This window comes from Artibeus jamaicensis, unplaced genomic scaffold (genome assembly GCF_021234435.1).
Source record: "Artibeus jamaicensis isolate MK-2021 breed Jamaican fruit bat unplaced genomic scaffold, CSHL_Jam_final contig_2259, whole genome shotgun sequence".
Lineage (NCBI taxonomy): Eukaryota > Metazoa > Chordata > Mammalia > Chiroptera > Phyllostomidae > Artibeus > Artibeus jamaicensis.
In genome coordinates, this window is record NW_026521468.1 from 5,579,734 (window position 1) to 5,593,000 (window position 13,267).

Here is a 13,267-nt window from a genome sequence, read left to right on the forward strand (position 1 = left end):
CATGACTTCCCCCACACTTGGCTGGTTCCACCTGCTGCTGGCATGTCTCCCATGGAAACGGGGCTTTCTGAGGACAAGGGCCAGCTTCGTCCGTGTCATTGCCCTCCACCGTGCCTGGACCTAGTAGGTGCCAAAGGTGTGCTGAGTGAACGCAGGGCTCCATTTGGAGGCTTTGCTGCCCTAGACAACCTCATCTGTGTTCCTCTGGGAGCGCCCTGCTCACCACTCTGAACCCCCGGACACTTCTCCACACTTCCAGCCTTTTATTGCCATTAAAGATAACCTGTCTGCACCGTCTCAGCCCTGGGCCTACCTGTCCTCACACCTCCCGTGGGCCCAGAGTATCCTGGCATGAGCCAAAGACGTGGGCTGGACCCTCTGGCCTTTGACCCATGTCCTCTAAGCCTAGACCATTGTTTCAGGTCAGTTTGTTGCTCCTTCCACACTCTCTTCTGCACCTTCTAGAAGCATCCTCCTCTTCGCTGACATCACATACTCTCTCCCCAGCTGTTTATTGCCTGCATGGTTAAGGCGTGAGGGAACACATAGAGAATTGCGCTGCTCACCTGTTTCCCTGCAGGGTGGGGGCAAGCCTGAGAAACCCTCTGCACAGACACAGGGAACGAAGATGGGTGGGGGGTACGTTTTATAAGGGGATAAGCGGCTCTGGGGCGCTCCAGGGGGTGGGGCCTGGGAGAGGAGCTTTGGGGGTGTCTTGGCCGTCACATGCAGAGCAAAGAAGAGAGGCGAAGGTCCGGAGGAGGCCATACGGACAGTCAGAGCTCCCAGGTCCCCAGGTCAGCCAGGATGTAATGGCCCCAGCTGCTGTGGGTGCTCATCTGTGAGACGGCGGGGCAGGCAAGGTCGATAGGGAGATTTTCTTTAGATGCTTCTGATGTTAACTCCTTCCCAAACACTTACCTGGGTTGTGCCAGGAAATGTCTCTGGGGGGAGGTGGGTAGGACAGTAATTATGTGAGTCAGAAGTCCAGAGGGACACCTGTGACCTGGGCTTTGAGCTCAAAAGTAGCAGCCTCCCTAGCCCTCAGCCTGGGACCCAGCACCACTCCTGGGATGGGTGAGGCCTCTGAAATCAGCAGGCAGACCCAGGCAGCAGAGGTCCCCATGGGAAGGTCAAGGGGGCTCTGCAAGCTCTTGCTTTCGGCCCTTGCAGGAGACCTCAGGGAGGGCCCAGAGAACAGGCCACTGACTAAACCCTCCACTGGTCACATGGCAGGCAGCTGATTGCTGAGAGCCCTACAGTCTATGGTTCCTGCCCTTCCAGCTGTCTTAGGACTTGGGCAGGGGGAGAGATCCATATGTTGCGGTCCAGCCTTTGCTCTGGGCTTCTTCCAGTGTCGTCATGAAACTAGCACCCCAGAACAGGGCCCTCAGGGGACTTTGATGGCCGACTTCTTGCTGGGGAACAAGGGACTTCACTCTGCTCCCGGCCCACCAACTGTGGGGCTGTCCCTGCAGGTACCTGAAGGAATTCCGTACAGAGCAGTGCCCGCTCTTTGTACAACACAAATGCACACAGCATCGACCCTATACCTGTTTCCACTGGCACTTCGTGAACCAGCGCCGCCGCCGGTCCATCCGCCGTCGGGACGGCACGTTCAACTACAGCCCCGACGTCTACTGCACGAAGTACGACGAGGCCACGGGCCTCTGCCCAGAGGGCGACGAGTGAGTGTCCTCCAGCCTGCCCTGGGGGAGCCCCGTGTCTGCTGGGTCACGTGCCCTCAGAGTAGGCCTGGCAAAATCAGAGCGGCCAGCTGAGGCTGCCTTGGGGGCTGCGCTGCAGCCTAGCCCTGGGCTCAGACCCTGCAGCCTCCAGGTGGCCCCTTCTCCTTTCACACTCATGGGGAACCCTGCACAGGCCTTTCCTCTGCTAATCCTAAGGGCCACATCTCCGAACCAAAGTGGCTCCCTGGGCCTTCTGTCATGTTCCCCTGAGGGTCACTAGAACCCTCTCCGCAGACTGCCACTACCCATCCCAAGTCCAAGCAGGGAGCAGCAGAGAGACAGCCTCTCCAGTCCCCATGTTGCTGACCCTAAAGATTTTACCATCATGCTCTACTGAAAAATGGCACGACACGGAGGTGGCAAACTGAGGAACCTCAGTGAGAGGGGAATTCACTGACCCTGCCATTCGTGTTTTTGAGCCTCACAGAGGTGGCTCCCCTGGGCACGACTTGCCGACCCATCCCTGCACCAGCACACCTCTCTCTCTCAGAGGTCACAGCTTGCTGGCCCCTCTCCCAGCCCAATGACACACTCAGGGCATGAGGCCTCTGCTCCTCCGGGACTCCTGGTCTGGGCAGTGTGTCTTCTCCCTGGAGCGCCTGCCCCTCCCAGAGCTGCTTTTCAGGACAGCCTTTAGGAGGATGTGCTGAGCAGGCTGAAGTGGGATTGCCAGGCCCTGCTGGCTCCGCTTCAGGCTACGGCATGGACTGGAGTGGGGGTGGCTTCGTGATGCTGCAGCGCTCGTTGCTGCCTGCCTCCTCAACCCACATCGGCACGCTGACCGATCATGGGAAGGACGGGGCTGGGAGCCCAGGCTGCAGGGGCCCGGTAAGTGACCAGCCCCACTTCCATGTTGCAGGTGCCCATTCCTGCACAGGACCACAGGGGACACTGAACGCAGGTACCACCTGCGCTACTACAAAACTGGAATCTGCATCCACGAGACTGACTCGAAAGGCAACTGCACCAAAAACGGCCTGCACTGTGCTTTCGCCCATGGGCCCCATGACCTCCGCTCCCCCGTCTACGACATCAGGTAAGCTGGCCGCCACGCTGGGCCCACGGGACTATGGGCTGGGTGGGGACCGGCGCCCTGGCTCCTCCCCTCATGCCCCTTCCCCACGTGCTCTGTCTTCTCCCAGGGAGCTGCAGGCCATGGAGGCCTTGCAGAATGGCCAGCCCACGGTGGAAGGCAGCACAGAGGGCCCATCTGCTGGGGCTGCAAGCCACGCCATGATAGAAAAAATCCTCAGTGAAGAGCCGAGGTGGCAAGGTGAAGGTGGCCGTGCAGGTTGCCATGCTCCTCCTGCCAGGCGTCTGTCCCCACCCCTCTCCCACCCAGAGCTGCCCCAAGGACGTGGGTCACTGCCACCCCTGCTGGGAGGTGCTCACGTCTCCACCTCACATCCAGCCAAACACTGTCCCAGGGGTCGGGGGATTTACTAGGGGGGTTTCTCCAGACACACCTTGCCCTATTCCCATCATCCCAGTTGCACCCCAGATTTCTCACGGCTTCACACATACATGCTTGTGCATGTAAAGGGTGCATGTGTATGTGTGTTCTCAAACCTCCTAAGGGCACTTTTCTTACCCTGGGAGCTGAGAGTATCCCCAGGGGTGGAGGACAGCATCCACTCTCTTTCTGCCCTGGGCTATCTCGGTCCTGACTTTGACCTATGGAAGGGTGGCCCCCGCTTATACCTCATGGAAGCCTCCGCTCCCAGACCCTTCCCAGCGGCTCCTCCTTCCCGCCCCCACGCCATCCACCTCACCCCTGCCTCTGGCCTCTGTGTAGAGACCACTTACGTGCTGGGGAACTATAAGACGGAGCCATGCAAGAAGCCCCCACGGCTGTGCCGCCAGGGCTACGCCTGCCCCTACTACCACAATAGCAAGGACCGGCGACGGAGTCCCCGGAAACACAAATACAGGTCAGCTGTGGGGAGACGGGAGGTGAGGGGTGGGTCCCAGCAGAGGCTGCTCCCATTATGTTGCAGGGATGCAGGGAGGCCCAGGTACAGGGGGATAGTCAGAGTAGCAGAGCTCTGGGGGGCCTGCCAGAGCCTCCTCTCATGGCCTGAGGATGCGGGACCCGGCCTTCTCTGAGGCCCCTTCAGTTCCGATGCAGAGGGGTCTGCTGGGGCCACGCCATGTGCAGAAAGTGTGGCGGTGACCACCACCCGGCCGTCTTGGGCTGCACAGTGCTCAGTGGGAGGACCTGGCTGAGGAAGCAAAGCTGGGCCAGTGCCGCACAGCCAGGCTTCCGGCCCTGTGGGGCTGGGGTCTGGTCTCATTGGCGCCCCCTAGGTCATCTCCCCCCTGACATCCATGTGACCCTACCCTCTCATTGGACCAGGTCATCACCGTGTCCAAACGTGAAACACGGGGATGAGTGGGGAGACCCCGGCAAGTGTGAGAATGGAGATGCCTGTCAGTACTGCCACACCCGCACGGAGCAGCAGTTCCACCCGGAGGTGGGCCTGGGAGCCGGGCTGGGCCTTTGTGGGGTAGGCAGCTGCAAAGCAGAGCGCACCTGGACTCCATCCTGGCAGAAGGACTCGGAGCCATGGGCTCCCCATCCAGCAGTGCCTGAAGGAGCCCTGCTCCTTAACTGGGCAGCTTCCCTCGTTTGCGCCCATGCTCACCACGCAGCCCTCTGTTCCCAGCCCAGACCTCCCACTGGCCTCCAACAGAGAGGGCCTGGACTGGGCCCAGTGCCCTGGCTGCTCTTTTGCATTACTCATGGTGGTTATAATCCAGTGACACCCAGATGAAAAAATAAGAAAGCCCTGAATATTTGCCCTGTTCCAGACCAGAGCCTAGGGTACAAGTAGCCTCCCTGCCACAGATCCCCAGCCCCCTGCCCTTATGGTGTGCCCTGAGCCGTATTCCGTGTCCCGAGATCTTGTGTCAGATGCCTAGAGGCACATGCTGTCTCTTCCCCTTGTTGCATGGAGACCAGGACGTGCTGCAGTAGACACATGAACAGGCTGCCTTACAGGGACTGTGGACAGCAGGGTGGAAACTTAGATCAAGTGCTGGCTGGTGTGGCTCAGTGGACTGAGCTCCAGCCTGCAAACCAAAGGGACACCCATTCAATTCCCAGTCAGGGCACATGCCTGGGTTGTGGGCCAGGTACCCAGGTGCGGGGGGTCGTGCAATAGGCAAGCACACATTGATGTTTTTCTCCCTCCTTTTCCCCCCTCTCTAAATAAGAAGAAAGTTACCTGAGTGTAGGTCCCAACCCAGACCCCTACCCAAGCTGCCTGTGATCTTAGTTTTCCGAGTGCTCAGAGCTGGGTTTAGAGGTTGCAGCTCTGGCCAAAACGAGGCCCTGGGTGTAAAGCAGCATAGACAGGCTCTCTTTGAGGGCTGAGTCAGGGCCGGTTGGACCTCTGACCCCAGGAGGGAGGGCACTCTTCACACAGGGCGATCGTGTCTGCTGCAGGGTTTGAGCAGGAAGTCGGTAGGGAAAGACCCGGAGAAGCGGTGTGGAGTAGGGAGGAGAAAGGAGCTCCTTAGTAAGCTGACCTGCCCACGCCCAGGCACCCGCGCCTGCCTGGCCCTCTCGGCCCCAGCCTGAGCTGCCTCTGCTCTGCCCTGTCCCTCCAGATCTATAAATCCACCAAGTGCAACGACATGCAGCAGTCGGGCAGCTGTCCCCGAGGACCCTTCTGCGCCTTTGCCCACGTAGAACGTAAGCTGCTCCCACTGACCTGAGGCAGTGTCCTGTCTGCCCTCCCCCCACCCTCTGCTGAGGCTTGGGGGCGGGGGCATCCCCCAGAGCCCACTAGGCAGGTCCCAGCAGCCACTCGGGCCACACGCCTGGCGGAGCGCTCATGGCGTTGAGAGTGGAGCTATGCAGTCGGAACGATGCAGCTTGCTTGTGTCGCTTTAGATACTGTAGTTACCATGTGAAAATAAGCAAAACAGATAGGCTAAATTAATTTGAACAACATGTCTTTATTTACTTCATTATAAAGTGATATTTCAAAAAACATACAGAAAACCATCAAGATATTTTACTGCTTTATCCAAAATGTCACTGAAAGCTGGCGTTGGAACAGCAGCTGCGTGTCTCAGTTCAGAGCAGACACACCCTGAGTGCCCGCAGCCCCACGTGGCTCGGGGCTGCCGTGCTGGACAGTGCAGCCCCACCTGCATGCGGCACTCTAGACCACGCTGCCCGGCGCAGATGGGGCCCCGTCATAGCCCGTGTCCGCCCGAGCCACCGCCCTGGCTGTCCTTCGCCTCTGCCCAGGCCTGACCGTCTCTCTGGCATTAGAGTGAAAAGTGGACTGAGGGCCCTGGGAGAGGGAAGCACGTTCTCGGCACAGAGGTGGTCCCCAGCCTTGGGCACTGCGGCCCCCGGTGGAGGCAGCACAGAGAACCGATTCACGGTTCCGGCTTTGGAGTTGTACCGATCGGGGTTTGAATCCCAGTTCTTCTGTTGCCGGGTCTCTCTGAGCCTCAGGTTCCTTGTCTGTAAAATGGAGACCATGAGATTACTTGTGTCTTCCAGTCACTGAAGATTCACAATTGGTACCACTCACGTGGCACCTAGTAAGTGCTCAGTACACGATATTGATAGAAACAAGGTAGGAGCCTTCCCTTTACATACAGGGGGATGCATGGTCCTCTGAAAGGGACCCAGAGGCACTTCCGGCTCAGGAGCCTGTGGACACTCTGCCGCCGTCTCTTGCAGAGCCGCCCCTCAGCGAGGACCTGCAGCCCTCCTCGGCCATGCCCAGCCCCACTCAGCCGGGCCCCGGCCTATACATGCCGTCGGCCGCCGGAGACTCGGTGCCCGTGAGCCCTTCCAGCCCGCACGCCCCTGACCTCAGTGCAGTACGTGCCCGTCCGGGGGCGGGTGGGCGCCAGGCCACCCGGGAACCAGCACCTGCTTCTCATGCCCCCCACCCCCTCAGCCTGTGCTTGGGGGAAGCCTTGGGGTTCTGCCTTCTGCACCAGGGTTCTTTTCTCTGTTAAGTGGGGAGAGGGGGTGGTTAGTGTCCCCAGAGCCTGCGTTAGCCCGGGTAGGGTGGGGAGAAGGGACAAAGCCTTCTGTCGCCACTCCCCCCACATACACACACAGTTCCCTCACGAGGTTCTAGGTCTCCCAGGTGGCAGTTGTGCCCACTGGCAGGGGGAGTGGAAGGCATTTTCTGCTGCTGAAGCAGCTCCCCCGAGGAGGGCAGGAGGGTCGCCCACAGGCCCACTGCCCCCCTTCTCCGCAGCTCCTCTGCAGAAACAGCAGCCTAGGCAGCCCCTCCAACCTCTGCGGCTCCCCCCCGGGCTCCCTGAGGAAGCCCCCGAACCTGGAGGGCATCGTCTTCCCTGGGGAGTCTGGCCTCGCCCCCGGCAGCTATAAGAAGGCTCCCGGCTTCGAGAGGGAAGACCAGGTGGGAACCGAGTTCCTGAAGAATTTCAAATGCCAGGTAAGTGATGAGAAGAGCAGTCCGACGGGGTCAGCCTTCTCCATGGAGGGCTGTCCTGCTCTGGGCGGCGTGACTGGGAGCTAGGAAGCCCCTGTCCCCAGTCTCCTCAAGACTGAGCACAGCAGGCAAGGCCTCCCGTCCCACACACACAGAGACAGGCAGGCTGGAGAGGCTGAGTGCCCCACCTGGCACCAGAGTGGCCCACGGGGCAGCCGGGGTGCCCACAGTGGTCTCCTGACCCCATGTCCCTTCCCTTCCCTGCCCTGTGCTGCCTTGATGTGGCAGAGCTGTGCGCAGGACAGAGGCTGTCCCCGACGGGCTCATCTGAGGCTTGGAGTCGGTGGGGAGGAGCAGCCCCCGTGGTTTCTAGGGTGGTGGGAGCAGTGGGGGCATAGAGGGAGAGTGGGGTGCATGTGGGTGAAGGGACTGCAGGCGCCAGGCCCCTGGTACCTGCAGTCTCAGTGAGCTGAGGTGGGTTGGGGGGACCCTGGGCTCTGCAGGTATCACACTCACCTCCTGTTCTCCAACCTCTGCTCTCAGGCCAAGTTAAAACCCCACTCACTAGAGCCCAGGAGTCAAGAGCAGCCTCTGCTTCAGCCCAAACAGGTATCAATTTCTCGGCTCCCTTCTGGCACCTGCTGTGCATGGGTCGGGCCCAGAACCTCAGGAGGCTGCAGAGATGGGGGGGCGTGCTTTCCCCACAAGCTGAGGGCAGGACCAAGGGGGCCCTGGCCCCAGTCCAGAGAGGGTAGGTCAGGCCCTGGAGCCCCTTTCCCCAGACTCACCCATCAGTCCATCACAGACTACGTACTGAACGTCTGCACTACGCCAGGCACTGGACTCACTGCTCCCCACCCTGTGCAGGATGGTAGGGGTGAGTGGGCCCTGCACCCTCAGCTGCACCCCTCTCACTTTAGCCTCTCAACTAGGTGTTGAGTGGGCGGGGCCCCCTGTGGGCATGGGGGCACCCAGACAAGGGCTGGGGTGCCCCGTGTCCTTCTTCCCCACCCATCCCCCGTCTCCATCCCCTGGCCTTCCGGGCGGGCATCCCATTGCCTCTCCTCGCTCTCTCATTGCAGGACATGCTGGGCATCCTCCCCGTGGGCAGCCCCCTGACCTCAAGCATCTCTTCTAGCATCACCTCCAGCCTGGCAGCTACTCCCCCTAGCCCCGCGGGCACCAGCAGCGTCCCTGGCATGAATGCAAATGCTCTGCCCTTCTACCCCACCAGCGACACGGTAGAGTCAGTCATAGGTAATTAGGACATTTCCATTGCCAAGTGCAGGACTGGGTCCGGTGTCAGAGACACTAGGTCTCTGGAGTGAGACTCGGACCAGCATGTGGCTACGTCAGACATCTGACTGGAGGGAGCCAGGGTAGGCACCCAGGCCTTTGAGCAGAGGGGGGTGCAAACCCAAGTGTCGGGCCGAGACTTGCCCTCACAGCAAGTCAGAAGTGCCCCTGCCCCAGGCACATGTGGTCTCACTCACAACTTGCATCCTTCAGTTCCCATGCCTGCTCCCAGCCGGGCTTCCGCGTGCAGCCAACAGCCCGCACGACTGCCCTCCGCCTTCCTGGCCACGGAAGTCGCTGCTCTTCTCTTTCAGCAACCACTTTGTGCTGGGTCCTAGTGCAGAGACTGGGGGTGCAGACATGGAGACCCTTGTCCATGACTTCAGGGGGTCACTGCTCCCACCTGCGGCCTAGCTCAGCAAAGGGCAGTGCACATTTGTCACGCTTCTGTTGCACATTAGTTGCTGAAGGCCCAGAGACGGGCCTGCCCCCAGCGGGCCCAGGGCAAGACATGCACCGTAGCGCCAAGAGGCAAGACCTCTGTCCGAGGCAGGAACCCCAGCTGGGCCTCGGTTCCCCTTGGATACCAAAGTAGGCCTCAGAGAACAGCCGTCCGAGCTGGACTTGGCAGGGCGTCGGGTTGGTGTGACGAGGAGCAGCCAGCAGAGGCAGGGGCTCGGGAGAGGAGCAGCCCAGTGAGACCTGAGCGAGAAGATGAGGTGGGGTAGGAAAGGAGGTAGGGAGGGACAGGCGGGTCCGTGAGGCAAGGCCTGGAACTGCGGGGTTTGTGCCCCCAGAGGCTGGGAGGCTCAGACCCTGGTCGCTCTGTCCCTAGAGTCTGCCCTGGACGACCTGGACCTGAATGAGTTTGGGGTGGCCGCCCTGGAGAAGACTTTCGATAACAGCACAGTTCCCCACCCGGGCAGCATCACAATCGGTACTGGGTTGTGGGTGGGCAGGGTGGTGTGGGAGGGCGCCAGGGGTCCGCCTGGCCGGCCCCGAATGGCTTCCTGCCCTCACTCGGCCCGCCCTCCTGGCCTCTCGTGCAGGTGGCAGTTTGCTGCAGAGCTCTGCACCCGTGAACATCCCTGGCTCCTTGGGCAGCTCTGCCTCCTTCCACTCGGCGTCCCCGTCCCCTCCTGTCAGCCTCTCCTCACATTTCCTGCAGCAGCCCCAGGCCCACCTGAGCCAGTCAGAAAACACGTTTTTGGGGACCTCGGCATCCCATGGGTCTTTGGGTGAGCATGGGCGCAGCTCGCTGAGACCTGGGGCGGGAACCTGGGCTTTGGAGAGTGCCTGGGCCTCTGTCCACAGCCAGAGCAGAGCAGAAAGGTGGTGAGGGCAGGGGCTTAATCAGGTCACTGTCCCACGACTCCCTGAGCTGTGTGATCTTGGACAAGCTACTCAGCCTTCCTTTCTTCTGCTGCGAAACAGGTGTGGTGGCAGCACCTACCTTGGAAGTGGCGGTGAGGCTCAGGTGAAGGTCAAGGCACAGGGCCAGTGCACAGTGAGAAGTGGCTGCTCAGAGCCACTGGAGCCCACTTCTGCTCTTGGCACCAGGGTGCCAGTTCCACCCAGGAGCCGGGGCTCCCGGAGGCGGGCTGGCTACAGCCAGGTTCCCAGGAGGCCAAGGGAAAGATCTGAATGGCACAGCCCAGGTGCGGGGTGGCCTTCCTGCAGGCAAGGGACCAGGGAGGGGCAGGCAAGGCCTAGTGAGTGGTGAGAGTGTGGGCTGCAGGCCTGCAGGCCCCGCTACCTGCCACGCACAGGGTCCTCATCTCCCTGCCTGCGGGCACTGGCTTGCCTGCGCACGGAGGTGACAGCAAAACAGCAAGCGCCCAGCCTGCTGCCTCTTGAAAACAGCAGTGGCTCCTCTTCCGTCCCCACCCTGCTGCTCTCTGAGGAGCTTGGAAATTCCTCTCGGGGGGTGTGAGGTGTCCCAGGCACGCGGAGCCACTGACTCACCAGGTTGAGGCCTTCCCCGTCTCCCTCCAGAGATCAGGGCAGCACAGTGATGTCTCAGTGCTTTTCAGGCTCGTCTGGTCTTTTTTCATTTACAGTGGACACTCGTGTGAGTTTCAGGTGTACAGCGGTAGTGGTTAGACGACCGTATACTTTACAGTGGTCCCCTGACAGTTCCATCCCCACCTGGCCCCGCGTGGCACGTGGTCACTGCAGTAGCATCGACTACACTCCCGTGCTGTGCTGTATGTCCCTGAGCGCCCTTCTGTGTTGGCACTGACGGCTTCAAATGCTTTGTCTTGTTTTAAAGATTTTGTTTATTTATTTATTTTTAGAGAGAGGAAAGGAAGGAGAAAGAGAGGGAGAGAAACATCAATATGTGGTTGTCTCTCACATGTCCCACACTGGGGACCTGGCCTGCAACATGGGCGTGCCCTGACTGGGCGTCGAACCGGTGACCCTTTGGTTCGCAGGCCGGTGCTCAGTCCACTGAGCCACACCAGCCAGGGCTCAAGTGCTTTGTCTTCCGTTTCCCTGACTTGTCCCATATGCCGGCGGCTTACTGGCCACACATCCACTCCTCCTCTGTGTGGTTATTGCACGGTTCTGTAGGCACAGTGTGAGCTCAGCAGTGCCTGCCGGCGTGGCGCCATGGCCTCTGGGGGTGGCAGGGACAGACGTTAGCTCGTACTTGGAGCTGCTGTGTGGAGTCAGAGGGCTGGGGCTGGGGTTCAGAACGGGGGACCATACCTAGATGTGGTCAGGAGGGCCATCTCTGGGGGGTGGCTCCTCTCCAAGAGGTTAAAGGCCACCTGGGTATGGAAGTGCTTGGGCAGAGCTGGGACGGTGTGTCGGGGAGGTGGCCCTGGGCTCCCACCCCAGGACAGGTCAGACAGGCTCAGAGACCGCACACCCCACATGAGCTCTACCCAGGAGCTGTCCGTCGCACTGTGGGTACACCAGTGTGTCTTAGGGACACTGTCTTAAATCCGTCTGGTTCCAGAACATCCTGGCGGGATTAGTGGGAAAGGAAGCCAGAAGGACGTCACTAGAAGAATAGGGTGGGCAGAATGAGGACAGGTGGGCGTGGGTCCTGCTCTGAAGGTAGGGGCTGCCCTGCGGGCAACAGAGCAGGGGCACAAGCAACGTCTGCAGACATCTGGTGGGCGGCACATGAGAGTGATGTGCAAGCAGACTGGAAAGAGGTGGCTGGGGGGTGGTCAGGTGGCCTGGCTGTGTCCTGGTTCCGCATACTGTCGCCAAACGGGGGCAGGGCCTAGAGCCCTTGCTGCTCCAGCTCTGCCGTCATCCGAGGCTCCAGCCCGTCGTTCTCCTGAATCTCCTCCCAGGCCTCACCCCAGGGTGCGAGAAGTCTCCGCTCCACCCAGCCTCAGGTCTCCACAAATCACTGCCTTCACAGGCGGTTCCCCCACAGGTCTCCCCAAACCCCCAGGTCACCCTGTTTGGCAGATGAGGATCTTGAGACTCAGAATTTAAGTGGCAGCTGGCAGGTAGCAGATGGTACCACAGTAGGTCTGACTCAGCTGCGGCACCTGCACATCCCTGCCCGGGGCTCCGGCCTGACACCGTCATGCCTCGAGCAGCAGCCCTTGGAGCCCTGGGCGGGCCGGGCAGGGCCCTCCAGAGAGAGCACTGACGCTCCTCTCCTTCCTGGAGCAGGTCTGAATGGGATGAACAGCAGCATCTGGGAGCACTTTGCCTCTGGAAGCTTCTCCCCGGGCACTTCCCCTGCGTTCCTGTCAGGGCCAGGGGCTGCCGAGCTGGCCCGACTTCAGCAAGAGCTGGACGAAGCCAACGGTACCATCAAGCAGTGGGAGGAGTCCTGGAAGCAGGCCAAGCAGGTACCGGGCCCCGTTCCTGCCCTCCCAGGGCCTGGCGGCACCCAGCTCATGCTCCTCTTGCCCAGGGCACAGGGAGTGGGGGAGGCCAGGGGTCCTGGAGAACAGAGCAGAGACTCAGTTTTGTTCTTTCCCCTGTCAAGACCCCAGGTGGCTGGTGTCCCAGAACTAGAACTCTGAGCCATTTATGTGGTCTGGTCCCCACACCACTGGTCTCTCCCAAGAAGCCCTGACTCTCCAGGGCTCAAGTCCAGGCTTCAAGGGTGGGCCCTCTGGCCAGGCTCAGCCCTCTTCCCTGCCCACAGAGGGTCTCTTACAGGTCCTGAAACCTATCTTCTCTTCAGACAGTGGCGGCTCCCTCCCTGCCTCCTCCCCAGACCGCTGACCCACTGCTCCCAGCAGCCCCACAGCCACAGTGGCTCATGCAGGCCCCCAGAAATATGCTCTGGGTGGGGCTGGGGACCATCATGACGTGCTCTGCATGTTTGGCCTACAGGCTTGTGATGCCTGGAAGAAGGAGGCAGAGGAGGCCGGTGAGCGGGCCAGTACGGCCGGCGCTGAGTGCGAGCTGGCCCGCGAGCAGCGGGACGCGATGGAGGTGCAGGTGAAGAAGCTGCAGGAGGAGCTGCAGCGGCTGCACTCGGGGCCCGACCCGCAGGCCCTGCCCGCCTTCTCCGACCTGGAGGCCCTCTCCCTCTCCACCCTCTACTCCCTCCAGAAGCAGCTGCGGGCCCGCCTGGAGCAGGTGGACAAGGTCAGCCCAGGAGGGTTGGGGAGCCCAGGGTGGGAGTATACATGGCCACAGCCAGGGCTAGGATTCAGGGGCCCACACTGCTGTGGGGCCTGCTGCCCTCCTGCGAGCTCCTGCCCCAAAGCTGGCCCAGAGCTCGGGAGGGCACGCCACTCCTGGGGGAGGTGGGAAGGGGCACTTTGGAAGGTGGGTGTGATCTGAGCCAAATTAGCGTTT

General features: G+C 61.0%; 1 protein-coding gene across 2 annotated transcripts in view; it reads left to right on the forward strand.

Annotated features, from left to right (window-relative positions):
- Window positions 1-13,267, forward strand: part of UNK (unk zinc finger) — a 28,717-nt gene that overhangs the window by 13,660 nt on the left and 1,790 nt on the right. Inside the window, exons 2-15 of one of the 2 annotated variants that reach the window (XM_037158028.2) lie at window positions 1,479-1,688; window positions 2,608-2,784; window positions 2,891-3,021; window positions 3,544-3,679; window positions 4,105-4,222; window positions 5,361-5,445; window positions 6,454-6,596; window positions 6,986-7,186; window positions 7,727-7,792; window positions 8,266-8,440; window positions 9,315-9,416; window positions 9,529-9,717; window positions 12,122-12,303; window positions 12,797-13,054. In XM_037158028.2, the coding sequence (XP_037013923.2) occupies window positions 1,479-1,688; window positions 2,608-2,784; window positions 2,891-3,021; window positions 3,544-3,679; window positions 4,105-4,222; window positions 5,361-5,445; window positions 6,454-6,596; window positions 6,986-7,186; window positions 7,727-7,792; window positions 8,266-8,440; window positions 9,315-9,416; window positions 9,529-9,717; window positions 12,122-12,303; window positions 12,797-13,054 (2,173 nt within the window). The remainder of the gene's footprint in view (window positions 1-1,478; window positions 1,689-2,607; window positions 2,785-2,890; window positions 3,022-3,543; window positions 3,680-4,104; window positions 4,223-5,360; window positions 5,446-6,453; window positions 6,597-6,985; window positions 7,187-7,726; window positions 7,793-8,265; window positions 8,441-9,314; window positions 9,417-9,528; window positions 9,718-12,121; window positions 12,304-12,796; window positions 13,055-13,267) is intronic. The other variant, XM_037158030.2, reaches the window with a different exon arrangement.